The sequence below is a fragment of the Stegostoma tigrinum genome, chromosome 17 (assembly GCF_030684315.1).
Source record: "Stegostoma tigrinum isolate sSteTig4 chromosome 17, sSteTig4.hap1, whole genome shotgun sequence".
In the NCBI taxonomy this organism is placed as follows: Eukaryota; Metazoa; Chordata; class Chondrichthyes; order Orectolobiformes; family Stegostomatidae; genus Stegostoma; species Stegostoma tigrinum.
In genome coordinates, this window is record NC_081370.1 from 3,809,125 (window position 1) to 3,823,305 (window position 14,181).

General features: G+C 43.5%; 1 protein-coding gene across 4 annotated transcripts in view; it reads right to left on the reverse strand.

Moving 5' to 3' along the window:
* The window catches only part of LOC125459567 (potassium voltage-gated channel subfamily KQT member 1), a 676,985-nt gene that overhangs the window by 198,497 nt on the left and 464,307 nt on the right, over positions 1-14,181 (reverse strand). For all 4 annotated transcript variants that reach the window (XM_048546168.2, XM_059651894.1, XM_059651893.1 and 1 more), the window contains 2 exons: positions 14,022-14,097; positions 8,581-8,675 (listed from right to left, as the gene is read on the reverse strand). In XM_048546168.2, coding sequence (XP_048402125.1) covers positions 8,581-8,675; positions 14,022-14,097 — 171 coding nt within the window. The remainder of the gene's footprint in view (positions 1-8,580; positions 8,676-14,021; positions 14,098-14,181) is intronic.

Here is a 14,181-nt window from a genome sequence, read left to right on the forward strand (position 1 = left end):
TTAAAATATGGAAACTGAAGCTGTGTACCACTGGAGGGTTTGGTGGTGGAGCTGGACGGGTGAGGAGATGTCATAGTCTGTGGGAGACCCTCAGAGGCAATTACACAGGATTCGTAGCACAGAGTTCACTGAGGATCTGGCAACAATGCTAGGGAAAGTCTAATGGCCCCACCTGGGTGGTCATGGGCTGCAAATGCATCTTCTCATGACAACTCACCATTTCACCACCTGTACCTCTCACTGCTTAAATGCATCACATGTCCACAAACATGCCCAGGTACTCAGGACTCAGGCCTAACATCCAGATCCTCCACCTCACTTTTGCGCATCTTCTCATGTGGGCAGACTGAAACCTCTATCTCTTGCTGTCCCTGCATTCCTCTGGTTATTTAGATGTATTACAGTCATAGTGCTCTTTATTCGCAGATCTTCTTCTGTTATTCTTGCAGGATAAACTGGCAGAGCCAGTGGGGATAATGGCCCTATGGAGGAGATTGTACACTCCATAGTGAAGCATTAGAGCAGTGGCATTGGGCATCAAAAATCAAAGGATGAGACCTCTTCATTAGAGCTATTGTGTCTCTATCCCTTTGTCTCTTGGGCTGCTGTTGTTCAGAAGGTTTGAAAGCAGGGTATCAGAAGGCGAAGGTTGGCACTTGGGATGGGTGGGGTGGGTTTGAAAGTAAGGGGTCCATGATAACACCGTCTGCAGCTTGCTCCTCAGGCCAGCTAGCAGGATGGGGGTGAGCTAAGTGTTGAGAATTGCCATAAGGCAAGAACAAGCCATCATCCTTATGGGGCAAATTTGGCTCCTTTAAAGCTGTTTTTGAAATGAAGCACATTTCTGTGAGATCAGGTGGAACACTGTAGGTCAGTGGTTTACTTCCTAGATTTCTGATTGGCCATGAAACTCCTGACCAGCCATTATGAAAAGTGGAAACTCTTCCCATCTCAATGATTTGTATGTATGGTGACAATGTTGTATTTATGGTTCTTTTAGCCTTCAATTTAGACAATCCCTCAGGACTGAGGATGATTTTCTTGCATTCTAGGTTATGGCTATTGATGTGACTAAATAATCCAATTCTAGATACACACATCCTTCGTTATAGGTGACATTTGAAGAAGTAAATAAATGACAGGCTTGTGTTTTCTATGTTCTTTCTATTGCTAGCACATCACAGGGCAACACAATGGCTCAGTGGTCAGCCTCACAGCACCAGGGACCCAGGGTTGATTCCGCCCTTGGGCGACCGTCCATGTGGAGTTTTCACATTCTCTCAGTGTCTGCGTGCGTTTCCTCTGGGTGCTCCGGTTTCCCACCACAGGTAGGTGGAGTGGCCATGCTAAATTGCCCGTAGTGTTCAGGGATGTGAAGGTGAGTTGGATTAGCCATGGGGAATACAGGGATAGGGCAAGGGGAGGGTCGGTGTGGACTCAATAGGCTGAATGGCCTGCTTTCACAGTGTAGGGATTCTATGATCCCACCTCAGCCTGTCAGACACTCTGGAAATGGTTGACATTTTCACAGATGCTTCTCCACTGATGGGTGGGGGAGCCAAGATAGTCCTGTGCTAGAGATTCCCATGAGTTGGTAGGAATATTGGACTTTTCTCAGGGGTGCTTTGAAGACATCCTGGAAGCATTCTCTTTGTTGTCCTGGTTATCACTTCCCAAGACAAATATCAGAGTAGGGAGCTTAGTTTGGAAGATTCAGTCCATCCAGTGAAGCTGCCTGACCGTGAATGGTAGCTTGACCTTGAAAATGTCAGCCTAAGTTAGGACACTGATGTTTGAGCTTCTACACTGCCAGTCGGATGGTAGGATTTTGCAAAAAGCATTTCACCAAGGAATTGTACATTGTCATTGTCAATTTCTCCTTCATGAAGTCAGGTAACATGGCAGCCCTGCAGTCATGAGTTCGCATCATTATGGCATAGGATCAGAATCCTGAAGAATCATGTACAGTGTTAACTTTTAAATCAAATTGTGTGTGTGTTTAAAAGAAGCCAATAAATGGCTGTCATTGTCAATTCAGCTGTTATCAAAAGAAAAATCTAACGTCGAGCCCATTTAGTGTTGCACCTGTACAGTGACAGAGAAACTTCAGAGTTGGAAATGTAACAGGAAGAGATAACAAGGAGATTGACTATCTCCTCCCTCTCACCAGACAGCCTCCACTTGCAAAAGTTGTGTACTCCAGCCTTTCAGGAATATACAATAAAAGGAGCTCAAAACTGAAGGCAACACTGATCTTTGTGTGTCAGCAGCTCAATATCATGATGTGTAGATTAGTGTGCCATGAAGGTCACAGCTCTGAGAAACAGCCATTTAAACACCCCTGTGCTGCAGATAAGAGGAAAGGAAAAGACACTCTCTCATTCTGGAGTGCTGCTGCTCAGCCACTTGCAAAACGAATTAGGACAAAAGAGTTTTAACCAGCTTCAATATCAAGATTCTTGAAATCAAGTATTCAGTGACCAAAATCAACACTACTTGGAACGTCCAATGTAATATCAGCAATGTTCAGCTAGCTGCACTTCCCAAATAATTAGATTGAACTGTAATAATTTAACTTGAACTCACTTCTTTTTTTTGAATGCATGCTATTCCTTCTCAGATTTAGTAATTAATACACTGACTTTTTGTCAATTCAAGAAAGCCTGGTTAAATTGGATTTCTTTAAAACACAAGTTCATTTAGGTCTGAAAGAAACACAACCACAAAATGGTGGAGGGTGGGTACAATTCCTACATTTAAAAGGCAACTGGATGGGTATAACAAGAGCAGGATATAGAAGGGTTCAGAAGGATATAGATCAAATGGGACTAGACTTAGTTAGGATATCTGGTCGGTGCGGACAAATTGGACTGAAACTTCTGCCTCTGTGCTGTACAACTCTATAACTTGAAATAAAAGGATCATTTTTAAATTGATTTTGTTACAGCCAACTGAGGGGCAGGCGAATTACCACAGGAGCTGGTCCACGCTTCCTCACCCACAAGTTTAACAATGTGAAGTGTTCTGGCTGGACCTGTAACAAATTGAAGAACTTTGCCTCAGGACAGGGTCATAATAGTGTTGACCTTGAGGTATTTGTGAACTAGATACTGACTACGCTGATAATTCCACATTGCACGCAAATGTTAGGTATGAAGGAAAGCACTAATCCCATTTTAGGTCCTGTCTTCTCCTGACCAATTCTGCCAATTCTGTTTTCTTTATAATTTCTTCTCGCTGTTTCAGATGACCATTCATCTCATAAGACAATGGTTTGCAACTTGATGGTCAACTCTGTGTTTTGCAATACTGGAGTGGCCTCTCCAAATCACAACCCTGGGCAAAGTTCCTCGAGTCCCTTGGCTGTCCAAGTATCAGGCTCCCCATCTTGACTTCCCTGATGGACTCTAAAGGAATGCTGAACACCACTTCTGGAACCAGCTTAACTGCAGCAGGTGATGGAAAGATATTAACCTGCCTTTAGGTTCCACTCCTGATTTTTGTTTGGTCAGCGTTCACGTCCAACTCTTCCAGGTATCTAGGAGGCAGCGCAGGGCCAGGCATTTGGTTCATATGTGTCAGGGTGTGTCCGATGAAAGTCATCCTGCACACCTGGAGGGTCAAACATCCTCTAGGTTCCTCAAAAGCTTTAGGCCATGCAGGACCTGGTTTCCTAGTGTAGCTACATCGAGGTACAACAGAGGACAGTCTGTGTGCTATCAGCTACTGGGGTCTTGAACACTTGGGCTCTCCTTTTTGCATTACTGCTAGCCAATGGTATAACTTGAAAAGAAGAAGGACATCATGATGCAAAAAGCCAAGAAGCAAGCTATTCTCTTCAACCACACACCACTATCGATACAAGTTCAAGACACATCAGGCCAATCTTTTGGACTTTATCAGGTTTTAACAGCCTGTAAAATACAATACTTTACTGGGTTACCTCCTTCATTCCATTCAGCCTCAATAAGCTCACAGCACAGAAAATCCCCTGACACCTTGTAAGAATTTTACACACACCTCCCCCACTATCCCCCCAACCCCATTTCCTGTCTTCTACTTCATTTAACTATCTCTAGGAGCCATTCTAATAATGTAAAGCCTGGAGTGGAACTCATTGCATTTGAAGAACTTGCAGAACTGTGCTATTTTTGGTGTTTTTTAAAATACTTATGTACAGTGCAATGAGAGGCACAAGTGAAACACATGTTATCAATTTGCCCGAGTTGCTATTTGCATTTATCACTTAGGAAATCAGAAACAAATCCCAAACTATGACCAAATTTAAAACAGCAGAGCTCTGGGACTTCACATTGCTGGCCTTTTCCGTGAGATTGCTTCAGCAAGAGTTATAGTATGAAACAGTGATTAGTCGAGTGTAAGAAAATTCAGTTCGTACAGAATTGTTCAACCACAATGGCATTTGCCCAGGCTTTCTGGTCATTGTAAGGATTAATTTGTTAGTGGTCCTCCCACAACTCTCTGTAAGACATGAAGAACAGCAAAAGAAAGACAGAGCCTGCTTTTTTTTTTACCCCACACCTTCTGAACATCACAAAAATCTTCACAACCAATTAAATGCTTTTTGAAGTCTACTCGCTTTAGCAATTGAGGGAAGTACAACAGGCGATTTGCACACAGTCCAAACAAAAACACCAACAATGGGATAAAATAACCAAATAATTTGTTGATTGAGGGATAAATCTTAATCTAGACACCAGGGAATAGTTCATCAGATATTTTATATTCGCCTAGGAGAACCCCAGTTTAACATATCATTCAAAATACACTTTGTCTAACCTTCCAGTCCCAGAGGTGATGTGATGGGAGGACAAAAGGCAAATTTAATTTGACATGATTGTCGCATCCCACAATCCCTCCATTTGAAGTACATTCTGGGTAGGAGCATCCAAGTTTGACCTTCCTGCCCTGCTGAGCATATGGAACAAAATAATGACCTCCTTATGCTCCTACTCCTGCCTGGGCAGTAACTATCCAAGGTGGGGCAAGAGGCTCGATACGCCTGCCAGGAGACCAGGAAACCAGGACCAGTTTTGCTGGGGGAGAGGTTTGGTCCCTTGATCCGCACTCATTTGTATCTGCATTAGGGATTCAGAAAGGGCAGATGGCTGATGACTGAGATTCATGCCTCTGTCTTAGCCTTTGCCCCCCCACCAACCCAAGAGCACCCCCTCCCCAAAGAGTATTCACGTAAGACTTTGGTACTCACGCTATCGGCTGCCCCTCTGGCACCAGGCACAACTTTTGTGGTCATGCTGCTTTGTGCAACTGTGCCAGCCCCTTGCCGGGCAGAAATTCTGCATCTGGGGGGCCGACTGAAACCCGTTGCTGCTGCTGCCCTCCAAAGTGTCTGATTGTACAGCAGGTCTTTCCCTGACAAAAAAGACACTCAGCGCGAGGGCCTCCCCAGCTTTTCAACTCGAGTACAAAACACTGGAGGATCCACTTCCAGTAATACAACCCTCCCGCAGCGACGGTTGGCCTATGTTCTCAAGTCTCTGGGATGGAGCTTAATCCATAATCATCTGATTCAGATGGAGAGAGTGTTACCACTGATCCTATGGGATTCCTGAAAGTTTGCATAGAGAACTGACGGGTCCGATTTCATTTTTCTCATTGAACGAGTTCTCAAATGTGAGTTCTATCAAGGCATTAAATTCAAAACTAATCACTAACCCACTTTGTCTCCCTTTTCTGCTGTTGTGCACAGATGGCATACTGGCTCAATCTGTCTGTTCTTACACAAGCCTCCTTCCCCTGCATCTATCAATAGTATTTCTCCCTTTTATAAATGAATGCATAAAGATCAGAGTTAGGATTACTGTCTTTCTACATATGAACCTATGTCAGAATATCTAGTGTCTTTCATGCACTCTCTTCCTCCTACTGCGCCCTATGTTGGGAACAGTGAACTGAGTGCAAAGGAAGAACCGAGAACTGGCGTCTCACATCCTCGGTATTCAAGCTCATTTTGAAATCCTTGATGGGGGCTGTCCTGGTTTGAGGAAGGAAAAGGAATCAGTAAATTTCCACCTTGGTTCTCCTAACGGGGCGCCGTAGCCTGGACGGAAAATCCTGCAAGAAATGCAGGCCCTCCGGCGTTACCCCAGATCGTTTTTGCTTACCAGTATTAAATCACAAGACTTGTGCAACACTGCCAGGGCCAGCGTTCATCACTCTTTGAGTGGTAGCCACCTTGTTGAACCACTGCAGTCCACTGTAGCCATTTAAAAAATATAATGAGGGGCTTTAAGGCATTTCAGAAGCCAATCAGTGATGTTGCTGGAGGTCAGAATTACACACTGACCAGACCAAGCAAGAATAGCCGGGTCCCTTCCCCTAACTGATATTAAAGAATCAATTGAGGCCATATGAGGATAGGAAAGTTTTGTGGTTACTGATTGCATTTTATTCCAGGTTTATTTAATAAACTGAATTTAAATTCCCCAGTTGCTATGGTGGACCTCGAACTTGTGTCTCCACATTTTCAGCCCTGGCCTCTAGACTACGACTGCAGTAATGTAACAACTGTGCCAGCAACTAGCTGCCAATTGTGGGGCATTGCAACATGAATATTTTTGCAAGAAATCATGTCTAGGTGCCCCAAGACATTGATAAAACAAATAATGGGTTTCTGTGAGACACTCTAAATAACTTTAAAGAGATTTAGATATGACGCGCGTATCTGACAGAGCAATTTTCTGCCCTGCTAATGTGGACACACATTTTTCAGGTCGGATGACGACAACTGATTTTTAGTTAAATTGAGGTTATGATTTCAATCAGGTCGCTACCACACCCTTAAATATCTCAAATCAGATAATCCTAGCCAGAAGTTATACTGGGAGGGAGAAATTAGGAGGATAATTTGGCCCTGTTAGGGTTATTGGAAGCTGGAAACTGCAAAATATTAATCTAAGTGCCTTCACAATTGTTGAGATGAAAAAGATGGTTTCTCTCAGGGTAAGATCGAGTAATAGCAAGATTCCAATGACCCCTGCACTCAACGTAGCATTAAGTTGAGAAATAAGAAACTGATAGCAGGGTAATAAAATGTACAGAGATAACAAGGAGCAGGGCTGGATGAACACAACAGGCCAAGCAGCATCAGAGGAGCCGGAAGGCTGACATTTCGGGCCTAGACCCCAGGGTCAGCTTTCCTGCTCCTCTGATGCTGCTTGGCCTGCTGTGTTCTTCCAGCTCTGCATCTTGTTATCTCAGATTCTCCAGCATCTGCAGTTCCTACTGTCTTTAATAAAATGTACAGTTGCACCAATGCCAATTTACAGAAAACACCAGGTGCCAACCTATAATGTTACACCTAATCACGGCAATACAATGGGCGAAGAGCAGACTCTCCCATAGAAAGTTGAGCAGAAAGTAAAATAGAAGAGGCATACTGCTTGCCTGCAAATCCTGCAGAAGTCCTTCATTTTGGTGCCTGCAGAATGAAGAAGCTTTTTGTAGGAGCACAGGACCTCTTGAACTTGTTCCTCTTGAAATAGATCAGAGTTGATCTGTACATCAGCTGAGGTGTGCAACAGTAAGCCACAAGTTAGAGCTGCTGGCCTACTCCTGCTCCAGTTTTATATCCATCTGGTCCTTGAGAGGACTATCCAATGCCTTGATACAATAGATCAGGCCCTGAATCACGGTCCAGATCAAGAATTGTTACAAATACAGTTGCCCTGCACAACTGTGCAATCGAAAACAGTCCAAACATGGATATTTCCAAGGATACAACAACTTTAGAAGCAGGACTGCATGGTGGAGAGCATGAGAGAAAATACCATTTCCAGTAAGACTACCATTTCCATGAAGAACAACCCATGGTATGGACGTCTTTTCCGTCAATAGAACACCATAGTAACCATATGCCAACTTAGCCCTTACCTTACCATGACACAGGTTTGGGAAAGTCACCATAGTCCCAGAGGACCCTGGGAATGCTCTTTCAGAGAGAGAGAGATGACTGGTGGTGAGTTTAACCCGTGAGTGACTACAGCTCAGGCAAGGGGGCGAGGCTGAGAATGTGAGATCTTCATGGTGACCTCAGCGGGTACTGGAATTGAACCCTATGCTGTTGGCGTCACTCTGCACCATAAACCAGTCAACAGGCCAACTGGCACCCCTGACTCCCTCAACGTCTTGCTGTTTTCGCTTCACAGATGCTTTCTAATTGCTGAATGTTTCCAGCATTTTGCTTTCCCTCTCTGAATTACCTATCCTTACACACAGATTTCTGCCTCAATCTTGAGCCATTCCTGGCTTCTCGAAGACTGCACTATAAATTTCTAAGCTTCTCTATGATCGCCATTGATCCTACATCACACAGGATTTGCACTACTCAAACACAACTGGATTGTTAAGTTAAAATCTACACAGTTTAGTGAAAAGCATTGCCAGGTGGGTAACACAATTTAGGGGGTGCAAACCCAACATTAGTGACTTGGTAGTATTTTACCGTCCCTCGCTCTTGTGTTTGATATGATGGAAGATACTTTACATTTCATGTTCAATTCTCAGGCTGCACATTGTGAAGCAATTTGAGTTAAATACCTTCTTTGCAATTCCTTGATTCGCACCATCAAGTTAAGATGACCCTGAGAATACTGCTCGATCACATCTCTGACATCGTAAGGCTTTCTGGCTTGCTGCAAAACAAAACAAATACTTTCAGACAAGCAAGGCAAAGCCACACGAGAGTCCAGTGCATTTTTCCCAGTATGTTGAGCACACTGAAGTAACTGAATGCTGGTGCTCGGCAAGTAAAGGAAAAAAATGGATACTGAAGCTTTGTACAAGTTCAAGTATTGTACGAGGAACTATACCAGCGCCATAACAACATGCACTGAGGGGTGAAAGTGACCACGACAAATAAATGTGTGGTAGTGAATTGGGATCACTATTTCTAAATTTTACTGAACTTAATAGACAATAAGTCCAGTATAGCATAAAATAGTGTCACCCCTTCACTATGACAAACTGTGCAATCATCCTAAACTAATCTCACCCCTGTTGAAATAACATGGCTGAATGCAAGCATGCATTGCTGAAATCTCATTTGAAACGGTCCACTTTTTCCAGTGGTTAGTGAATTTATTTGTTATTATTATCAAGCCATCCATGATCAACCAGTTGTATCTACTTAATAGAGTTCTGAGGAATTTCATGCATCGCATGCAAGGAAAATGAACAATTGTGTAGATCCAGTAATTTTCCCGAGTCAAAACTGTTGCTGAGAACATAGGGGAGATGTCAATGCACCACGATCCATCGCTAAACCTCAAGCACTAACATAATATGCATGTGTAAGTTTGACCTCAGCACCTTATCAGCAGTGAGAAACCCACAGCTCAATAGCTTAAGCGTTGCAAAAGTGCACCCTGTTGAACTGTGTCACCGTGTGAGTCTTACAGGTAGAGATCTGCACATTTATCACCCTCTTTGATTTTCCTGAATGTTTGATTAGCTGCAGCCTGCGAGCAAACATCATTCTTGTGACCTGACATCTTAAACGTTCTGCACCAGTGACATGAGAAATGGGAATGATGTCATTAAAAGTTCCCAGGCTGTTTCGAACAGCCTATGTCAAATCATGATATAGAGAGAGCACAGACCAATGCACCCTCTCCCATCTCCTTCAATAATATGAATGTGGAGATATGGTTCATCATATTGTCTTTTTTAATTCACACACGGGGATGTGAGCACCATTGGAAAAGCCAGTATTTATTGTTCATCATCAACTGTCCGTAAGGAGGTAATAGTGAGTTGACCTCTTGACGTAAGTACACTCGTGGTACTGTTGGAGGGACCACTCAAGGAATTTAGTCTCAGTGATGGTGAACAAAGAGCAGTAAAGTTTCTAATCAGGACCATAAAGTGCAGGAGCAGAAGTAGGCTTTTCAACCGAAAGAGTCAGCTCTGCCATCCACTGAGATCATGGCTGATCTGAAAATCCTTAATTCCACTTTTCTGCCTTTTCCCCATCGATGCTGATTCCCTCACTCACCGAAATGGTGTCTGTCTCAGCCTTGAATGCACTTAATGACCAACCTTAACAGCCCTCCTTGGTAAACAATTCCATAGATTCACTAGCCTCAGAGGAGAAATTCATTATCTGGGGCTTAAATGTGTGACCCCCTATTCTAAGAGCATGCCCTCTGATCCAAGACTCTCCAGTAAGGGGAAACAACTTTTTCGCATCGCCCCTAAGAATCTTCTATGTCTCAATAATGTCACCTCTCATTCTTCTAAACTCCAATTAGCAGAGGCACAACCGACTTAACCTCTCCTCAAAAGACAGTTTCTCCATACCTGGTATCAGCCTAGCAAACTTTCTCTGCGCTGCCTCCAATGCTAATGTACCTTCTGTTAGATACTAGGCCTAAAAACTGTTCACAGTTTTCAAGATAAGGTCGAGAGAGTACCTTGGATAGGTTTTGCAAGACCTCTCTATTTTTATACTCTACATTCTTTGCACTAAAGGCCAACATTGCATGTGCCTTTCTTATTACCTGCTGAATTTGTACGTTAACTTTTTTTGTGATTTATGCACGAGGACTCACCAAATCCCTCTGTGTTGTAACTTGTTTGTGTGGATTTGATGGGCCAAATGGTCTGCTTCCACAACGTACGGTTTTATGAACCATGCAGGCTTTAACTAATACTATTCAGGGGTGGGGGGAGAATGGGGCAGCTGGGTTGGGGGAGAGAAGCTGCAGGAGTTGGAGGTAGGCAAGAGTTAAAGGGAGCAAAGAGGTTGCAAGGGCAGCACCAAGAGTCCTTTGGGTTAGGAACAAAAAGCTATGGAGAGGAAGACTGGCCTGGGGTAGAGGGTGGGAAAGGCTGTGGGGTGGGGAGTTGAGGCCCAGCAAAGAAGAAACATCAGTTCGACCATAAGACCGTAAGACCATAAGACATAGGAGTGGAAGTAAGGCCATTCAGCCCATCGAGTCCACTCCGCCATTTAAATCATGGCTGATGGGCATTTCAACTCCACTTCCCTGCACTCTCCCCGTAGCCCTTAGTTCCTTGTGAGATCAAGAATTTATCCATCTCTGCCTTGAAGGCATCTAACGTCCCGGCCTCCACTGCACTCCGTGGCAATGAATTCCACAAGCCCACCACTCTCTGGCTGAAGAAATTTCTCCTCATTTCAGTTTTAAATTTACCCCCTCTAATTCTAAGGCTGTGCCCACGGGTCCTAGTCTCCCCGCCTAACGGAAACAACTTCCCAGCGTCCACCCCTTCTAAACCATACATTTATCTTGTAAGTTTCTATTAGATCTCCCCTCAACCTTCTAAACTCTAATGAGTACAATCCCAGAATCCTTAGCCGTTCATCAAATGTTAAACCTTGCATTCCAGGGATCATCCGTGTGAATCTCCGCTGGACACGCTCCTTCCTGAGTATGTCCTTCCTGAGGTGTGGGGCCCAAAATTGGACACAGTATTCTAAACGGGGCCTAACTAGAGCTTTATAAAGGGGTAACCCACTGCATATTGAAGTTCTGAGGAACGGTCACTGGACTCAAAATGTTAACTCTGCTTTCTCTTGACAGATGTGGCCATACTTGCTAAGGTTCTCCAGCAATGTGTATTTCTGTTTCAAATGGAAGGCTGTCCAATGCAGTGTGAGAGTGGAGGCCTTGTGAGAGATACCTTCACTATAAACTCTCTTTCTGTCTGCATGTAGGCAACAAGAGGGAAGGGAAGTAGATGTCCTTCCCTTAAAGATATTAATGAGCCATATAGGTTTTTATGACGATCAATGGTAGTTCCATGGGCAGTATTACTGCAGTTGGTTTTCATTCCAGAGTTGTTATTTGAACCCATGCACTCAGACCATTAAACTGGGCCCCTGGATTAATCACTCAGCAACATTACCAATCTTCCATCAGCTTACCTTTAAGATCACATTAGTTTTCCTTAATTCAACAAAACTGTTCATTTTATCCTGAATCATTGTTTCTAAACATTTCCTACAAGTGAAGTTAAAGTGTCTGCCCTGTCATTGCTAGGCTCATTTTAACACATGCTGTGTAAGGAGAGTGTAGCAATTGTACTTCTCTCACCCTCGGCACCATTCCTCTATCTAAGAAGGATTGGAAAGTTATGGCCAGTGACTCTGCAGTCTATACCCGCACTGCCCTCGCTATGCTGGGATTCTCCGACAGTGCCGGTACCTTATCAATTTAACTGCAATCAAACACTCCTATGCCTCTCCCTTATCAATTCTAAACCTGTCAAGTGTCTAAATTACCAATTATTTCACCATGACTTGAACATTGTCTTCCTTCGGTAATTAAATATAGAAAGTGTTTATTAAATACCCTAGCTAAGCCCCTTGCTCACACTTGTAAGTCTATATTTCAGTCCTTCACCATCACAGTCTTCCTTCTATCTCCGTTTGTATGTTTATATGTCCTTAGAAGAATTTTGGATTCCTATGTACATTAGCTGCCAGCCTCATCCCATACTCACTCCTTGCTTCTTTTACGTGCTTTTTGAATTTCTCTCTCAAGCACCTATATTAAGACCCAGTCACCATTGCATCCAACTGATATCTGTCGCATACATTTCTTGTCTGCTTCATCTTACCCTTGAACTCTTTTGTCATGCAGGGAATTCTGGATTCACTTGCCCTACCTTTCTCCCTTCCCTGTGAATATAATTTGACAATAGCCAAACTTGTTAGTCTTTAAACAAACCCCATTGTTTAGTTATGGTTCTGCCTATCAACCTTTGGTGTTAATTTACTTAGGTCAGATCTATTCTCGGCAAAGATTTATGGATTTCATTAACAACTGCATCTAGAATCCATTGTTCTTTGCAGAAGGCTGGTACACTTCTACTAGCCTGTGTGCACGCACAACTGTTTCCTAATTTTACTTCAGAAAGGTCTGGCTCTAATCTTGAGATTGTGCCACGTAGTCCCCAGTGAACAGAAATGATATCTAACTATTCCGTCTGTTTCCCTTAATATCTTGAAAACTTTGATCAAATCACCCCTTAACCTCTTAAATGTTAGGGAAGACAACCCTAGTTTTTGTAATCTCTCCTGGTAATATAATGCTGGGAGTCCAGACAGCATTGCAAGAAATCTATACCACACTCCCTCCCAAGCCAATATATTCTTCTAGGGTGTGTGCATGGAACAGCTCACGGTATTGCAATATTGTATAGTATCCTGTGTCACAGTGTTGAGGCTAGTGTCAACCATCCCTGAACCAAAAGGAACAAGAGTAATCCATGTTACCACACGGAAACACTGAGTATCGACAGGGTTTGGGAGAGGGGGCTGGGGTGTGAGGGTTGGGGGTACAGTGGTGTGAGATGATGATGGATATCGAACAGAGAGTTGGAAAGAGTCTCCCCTGTGCTGACACATTCAGAGTTGATTTGGTTTCTGACAGCATGGTGCTTCATTTAGCCTCCTCTCAGCCACACAACGAAGAAAAGGAACAGCAAGAATAACTTGATGAAGAACATGCAACAACAATGAGTAAAATTAACAAGACTGAAGGCCGCGGTGTTTACTACTGTAAGGCAACAACACATTCAGCAATCGTTTCTGTTCTGCACATTCAGAAAGGCATTAGTTAAAAGGGGACAGAAAAGAATAGCTTAGGCTGCCTTCTTATCTTGTAATCAAATAACTTCACACGAGAGATGGAAGCAACTCTAGTGTCGGCGAAAAGTTGCTGGAATGTGTTAGTGGAAAGTGATACAGGTGCTGAAGTTGAAGAGTCAAGGTCATTGGCAGAGAGAGAAATAAATTACATTCAGCCAGGCCAAATTACAGCAGTCTCAGTTCTTTACAGTCTACCTTTCCTCAATGAGACGCCAACCTCATTGTGGAGCCCAGAGAATAGAGGGCGTAGCTTGCAGTCATCACAGTCGAGAATTACTCCTGCCAAAACATTATTAGATGGTCTCAAAGAAACAAAGAGAACCTCTTTTTACTCCTTCTCCTTCTGACATCGAGGACTGACCTGAAATTTCTTCTTTGCTACGAAATACTGCATCCTGCGAATCACCTTGATGGTAACCCTGTGGGACTCCCTCAACCTGTGAACAGAACAGGACTGTTTTAGAAGGAAATGCAAAAAAAAGTGAAGAAAAACAATGAACTTGCTTTACTCCCTGGGCATG